The sequence below is a fragment of the Cebus imitator genome, unplaced genomic scaffold (assembly GCF_001604975.1).
Source record: "Cebus imitator isolate Cc_AM_T3 unplaced genomic scaffold, Cebus_imitator-1.0 Scaffold260, whole genome shotgun sequence".
Taxonomy (NCBI): domain Eukaryota; kingdom Metazoa; phylum Chordata; class Mammalia; order Primates; family Cebidae; genus Cebus; species Cebus imitator.
The window spans coordinates 2,925,131-2,931,721 of record NW_016107575.1 but is presented as its reverse complement, the minus strand read 5'-3'; the positions used below and the strand labels follow the sequence as shown (position 1 = coordinate 2,931,721).

The 6,591-nt window shown below is 38.4% G+C and overlaps 1 protein-coding gene across 1 annotated transcript in view; it reads right to left on the bottom strand.

Annotated features, from left to right (window-relative positions):
- Positions 1-6,591, bottom strand: part of WEE2 (WEE2 oocyte meiosis inhibiting kinase) — a 23,080-nt gene that overhangs the window by 4,476 nt on the left and 12,013 nt on the right. The window contains exons 5-9 of the mRNA XM_037728270.1: positions 5,104-5,225; positions 3,507-3,653; positions 2,720-2,827; positions 2,483-2,568; positions 1,577-1,747 (exon numbers count right to left, since the gene is read on the bottom strand). Coding sequence (XP_037584198.1) covers positions 1,577-1,747; positions 2,483-2,568; positions 2,720-2,827; positions 3,507-3,653; positions 5,104-5,225 — 634 coding nt within the window. The remainder of the gene's footprint in view (positions 1-1,576; positions 1,748-2,482; positions 2,569-2,719; positions 2,828-3,506; positions 3,654-5,103; positions 5,226-6,591) is intronic.

Here is a 6,591-nt window from a genome sequence, read left to right as displayed (position 1 = left end):
TACAGGCACGCGCCACCATGCCCAGCTAATTTTTTGTATTTTTAGTAAAGACGGGGTTCACCATGTTGACCAGGATGGTCTCGATCTCTTGACCTCGTGATCCACCCGCCTCGGCCTCCCAAAGTGCTGGGATTACAGGCGTGAGCCACCACGCCCGGCCACTCCTGTTTACTTTCTACCACATCATGTTGCTGTTCCACTTAATTTTAATAACCCACCATGACAGTATTCCTAAAGCATTTATTTTAAGGTAGAAGATGTCTGTAACCTATCATGATTTGAATATAGTAGAAAATACCTAATTATATACAGCAATGACACTCATATAGTGAAGAAAACACTGAACCCTCCATCTGGGGACCAGAGTCAGAGCCAACTCCACCATTTGTTTTATAAATTTTGCTGAAGCTCCATTTCCCTTACCTGAAATTTGGGATAATTATGTTTACCTTCTTAGACTATTTTTAGATTTTAATGAATTAATATACGTACTGCCCAGCACAGGGCTAGCATTTAGGTACTGAAATATCAAGTAAATGCAAAGCAGTTTACACATGGGAATAGGTGATTAGACTGAACAAAAGGAAGGAGAAAGAGTTTGCCTCCTTTCAGGAAAGCAAAAGTAGTCAGGAAGAAGGATGGATTTGTAAATACATTTGAAGTTCACAGGTAAACTGTGAAACTAATTTCCCGCACCTGTAGTCCAGCTACTCAGGAAGCTGAGGCAGGAGAATTGCTTGAGCCCTGGAGTTCAAGGCTGCAGTAAGCTATGATTGTGCCACTGTACTTTAGTCTGGGTGACAGAGTGAGACCCTGTCTCAGAAAAAGAAAAAATCTAATCTCCAGGGAAATAGATATTTCTAAGGCAGTTTTGGGAATCCTAACCAATCCTGTTCCCTAAGACATGATATAAAGTCATATATACACTTTTCTTAGTATTATTAAGCTTCTGGACAGTATAAACTTTTTGTCTGTTCCAACATAGTATCTTCCCTTTCTTGCCCCTACGCTACTCAAATGTCATTAAGTACAAGTAAAAGATAGACTTTTGAATTGACATTATACCTTTTTTCTAATAGCTCAAATAATTAGTATTACCGATTATCGATAAAGTAGTCTTACACCTTCTTACATACAGCAGAAATTCATTCTGTTAGTACTATCACTGTTACCACTAACAATAGTTAAAACCCTGAAGTAGCAACAAGAAGACCAGATTTGATTTTAGAGCTAACCAGTCATTAACTGTGACTTCAGGTGTCCAGGAGCTGCTGTGAGCCATAGTTTCCTCAACTGCAGAATAAGATGCCACCTGCCTATCTTACAGGGCTGTTAGAAAGGGCAAATGAAAAAATGTTTGTAACAGGACTTTTTACTAAGCATGAAAGATTTTACAATTTTCTCCAAGTTTCCTTAAGAGATTCTCTACCCGCCCCTTATCTTTTCTGGACTTCTAGTCACATTCCTTTTTCTGTTAGTGACGGTACCAGCATCTCCATTTTTCTTTCCCCAACTACTTGCCATTGCATTAAAAAATAGATATTGCATCTTCTATTCATCTCGTAAGAGATATCACCTTGAGCAGACTGGAAAAGTTTTCTGAGAGCTCCTGAGGGACGTCCGGAAAGTTACCCTTGCGGATATGGTGCCATGCAGCACCATTGGTGGGTAATGACTCTGCTCCTGCAGCCAATGCAATTGTTAATCCCAAGGCAAATATGTCTGCTTTGGGAAGGTGCTGGTAATCCTTCAAAACAGAAGACAGGAAGGCCAGTTACTATGTCAGGCAGAGTGAGTCTAGATTAAAATACAACTGGTAGAAAAGACTGGAGTGCATATAAGGTCCAAACAGACACGATGGTCAAAGGTACATTACTGTAGTGATTTCTAGAGAAGAGAGAACATAAGTCTACCTGATTAACACTGCTGTGCCCTGGGGAGTCCAAGGCAGAAACTTAGTGCCATTTTGCTCTGTCAGGCTCAGAAAGGCTTGCTGCATAACTTGGCTGATCACAGGAAGGAAATACTCATTTTTACCTGATTATCACCCAGGAAGAAGTTACATCCTTCCTAGGCCTGACTTAACAGACCTCGGAGAAGATGGGCAATGGCTAAATGTCATTTCAGTAACCAAAACTGGTGGTGCCATCAGAACAATAATGGTATGATAAAGATGGACTGGACCAATATGGGCCTGAGCAAAAGGCCTCCTTCTTAGGAGGCAATCCATGAGGTTAGGAAATCTAATACTGGGAAACAGTAAAAGGCATTTAGAAAGAACAGTCTTAATATTGATTCATCCTTGATTGAGCCAGCTTTCCTCACTTTTTTGGAAGAATTTCTCTCCTATCTTTGGCTTCCATTCTAAATGGGAAGAGAGATACTATAATTATATAGTTTTCATTTTTTGCACTGAGAGCCTCCATTTGATAGTCAAAGGTTAAATGGATTATAAAATTCACTCCATTTCCCTAATCTATACCTCTTGCAAAATCTCGTTAGCCAGGAAGCGACTATCTCCTTCCTCCACTTCTGGTTTACTTATTGACGTTGCATGGCCCAGGTCACCTACAGAAAGATGGAAAAAAGAATAAAAGAATATAAAAAAAGAGAAATAGGGCTTTTTAAAAGCCTGTCTTTCTTAAAACTGAATAAATTGAGTCGTTGGTATAAATTTTATAAGATAATTGTAACTGGTAAGGGTATAAGGCAGACTAACCAATTTTATATATCACATTGGCAGAGAGAAACCAATCAGCTTCATTTGCAACTTCTTCTATGACTCCAGAGGAGTCACTTTGCATCTTGTGACAAATGAAAATATTACCTGGAAAAAAAAAAGTCACAGAATAGATGTAAGTAATGATTTCTAGCTTTTTCATCTCAAAGATTCTTTTCTGTATTTGACAATTCAGCTTCTCTCTTTTCTTCTTCTGTGTGGACATAGCAAGACTACTAAGGGTTTCTTTTTTTCTATGAAATCTCACATCACTTTGGAACAGCTAGTGATAGATAATACCTATTTAAGTTGAACTGACCTCATATAGTCTTCATTCTCTGAAGAGGCTGGTATTAGAGTGCTATTGTCCCCAAAATAAAAAAATAGTAAGAACTTGTCCTTGGGTTTCACATTATTGAGTGATAAAGTCACTCATTTCTCCTTACTTTAAATGAGTAAATTGAGTTAGAATGAATATAGTACCAGTCATAAACACAATTGGAATGTAGCTGATATGCTGTCACTTGTCTTCGTAGTAAATTAAATACCAAATTTCACTTTTTTTTGGCCTTACTATATGAGTTAGAGTCTTTTTTTTTTTTCTGTCCCCCAGGCCTAGGGGAGAATGGTTAAAACTATTTAACTGATTTAAGGGACACAAATGGAAGAAAGGAGTTCTGCCAGCAAACACTGTCTTTGACACTTGGTAGACATACAGACTCAGATTGTTATGATAGCATAGAGAGAACAAAATATGGTAGAAGTGGCAGAAGGGAATCATACTGACTAGGTTTGATGTCCAGGTGTACCATGCCAGAGTTGTGGATGTATTTAAGTCCAAGGGAAATCTGTAGAAGGATGTCCTTGAGTTTTGGCTCTTGGAAATGATTGTGAAACTTAATGTTTTCAGATATAGCAACTTGCAAACTCCCACCTGGGAAAGAACAACAGAGAACAGCCCCACAAAATGAGAGAAAAGATATGAGTCTTACAGGTGAAAGCGCAGTAAATACAGTTGGCCTGCCATATCCTCAGGGGATTAGTTTCAGGACCCCCTGCAGCTACCAAGGCCCCAAATGCCCAAGTCCCTTATATAAAATGACATAGTACTATAGTCAATACATGCCTCATGAATGGCTTCAGTCCAACAAATAGATTACTTTGGTGTCAGTGCAAAGCACAGTATCTGCCCCATCTATACCACAGACGTGTTGGAAAAGAGAATTACGGGGTTTTCAAAGAGGAAAAGAAAAAGTACATGGCCCCATTGATTCAAGTATGTATCAGCTAACATTTTAAAAGTTTTACCTAATTCTTAACCAGAAGATTAATCAGAAGATCAATCACCTACTATTGGTGTCAACGATTAGCTCCATGTTAGTGTCAGGCTAACAGTTATAGACCATCTATAATTTTAATATAATTGAATCTAAGCCTAATTTTATTAAAAATAGATCACAAAATAAGAACATTTAATGATTGCCAACCCAAGGAAAACATAAAAGCTGCATATACACCTAAATCTTATTTCAGCTACAGTAATTGTACATCACCTGTAGACTTGATTTATTGTTGTTATGAATTAAAGGCCTGGATTCATATAACTATCTGATCTTGATTCTAAGGTATTAGAATGCCTCTCAACACTATTAATTATTGTTCATTGGCACATTCTTCAAGTTACAGGGACCTCGCTGTAACTGGCAGTTACAAAGACCATAGCTCCACTCACTGAGCTCTGAGATAGCCATGGAATTTGAGGAAATTTATATTTAAATGCATTCTGTGTAAAATCGAATTTAAAGAATTATTGTAGCATGACACATAAGTTCGAAGGTCGAGTAATTCAGCTCCTGAAAGGAACACAAAGAGGACTACAGAGTCTTCTTAGAAAAGAATTTATATGCTACATATGACTTACTAATTAGGAAGAATAAGTAAGGAAAGAGAATGTTTTGGAGCTTGTTAAAAATGAAGTCACTCCTAGACAAAGTTTATAGGTGAGGTCATGAGGTGCTGCCGACGAGGAGGAAGGCTGCATCCACCGAAGCTCTGGTTTCCCTACTAGCCTTCGTGCTGCTTAAGGGCAGGGAGCACATCTAACTCATCTCCACTTTCCCCAAGTCTAGCATGGAATAAATATTTTCTGAACTGAATGATTATCCTGACAACAGAAGGGAAAGAAAGAAAAAGTTGAGGTATATCTATACATTTAAGAGGAATAGAAGCTCTGTGCTTCCAAGCAAGACTATAATATATAGTACAGACATCTTAGGTATGTCTGCTATACATGGCGTAAACTATGAAGAGGAGGCAAAGTTTATTTCTGAAGGCTTATAAGGTTCATCTCCCTCTTCGTAGATATTCGTCTGTATGCTACTTACCATTGCAGTATTCACTCTGAATGATCATGTGGTCATCTTCTACCCATGAGGAATAGTAACGTACCACATGGGGATGATGCCCAAGCACTGCATGAGCATAAACTTCATGCAAAGCCAAATTCCTAAGAGACAGAAAAGCATTGAGGAATAAAAACATCTATCAAGATAATGTACATAAAAATGGTTTTTAAAAATATAAGGCTTTATTAGCAATGGCAGAATAGTTATTGAGCGCTCACTGCTTGCTTACTATTTTATCTCATTGAATCTTCATAATTACTTGGTAATGTACAATGGAAAGGATGAAGACTCTCAAAAGTAAGTGGCCCAAAGTCAAACTGGTAATAGTAGACTTAAAAGAGGAACCTTGGTCGGCCTGGTACCAAAGTCCATTGTTTTCTGATTTAACATAGCATATGTAAAGAAGACTCTTAAGTGGTTATGCCTCAATGGCAGATGTGCTTCAGATCTTCATTTCAATGTATCACAATTAAAACTTTTTAATGGGCTTAACAAGAAGGCCACTGTACACCACATTGTGGATGCTATAATGGGCTTTCTTTTCATTAACCCTAATGTTAACTCTAATGAGGTTAACATTAGAGTCAATGTTAACCTCAACCAATATGATACAGTCACAGGAATAGCCTTGGGGAGAGATATTCCTTGTGGAATAGAAAATCCCAACACAAATTAAGCAAAATAGAGTACTTGATGAGTCACCGTATAAAAATGAAGAACTAGCCAGTTGTGGTGGCACATGCCTGTAGTCCCAGCTACTTGGGAGGCTAAGGCAGGAGAGTCATTTGAACCCAGGAGGTGGAGGTTGCAGTGGGCCAAAATGGCACCACTGCATTCTAGCTTGGGCAATGGACCTAGACTTTGTCTCAAAAGAAGAAAAAAATGAGGAATTCTAAAACCTGTAATTTCAGATTCTGCATGTTAAGTACATCCTCACAGTTCATAAAAAGCATTGGCTGAATCTGAAAATATGTGTTTTCCTTGAACAGTTCTGGGAATGAAACAAAGCTTTGTTAATTTCCCCTTGCATGTAGTCTCTGAAACTTTACTACTGAATTCGTTATTAACATAAAGTAAAAATAAACCAGTGAGTTTACAATAACTTTCTATTTGGTAGTATTTCTGCTAAATGAAACAGACGCCCAGAAGACAATGCCATAATCTATTCATTTTTTAAAAAGTCAGAAAGTCCAACAGTAGAAAGTGAAAGCCACACACACAAAAAACCCACATGATCTAAAATGATGATGTTCTATTTTAGGAAGGAGCATCTAAGCTAGAAAACTCAGAAATGTGGGCCGGGCGCAGTGGCTCATGCCTGTAATCCCAGCACTTTGGGAGGCCGAGGCGGGTGGATCACAAGGTCAAGAGATCGAGACCATCCTGGTCAACATGGTGAAACCCCGTCTCTACTAAAAATACAAAAAATCAGCTGGGCATGGTGGCGCGTGCCTGTAATCCCAGCTA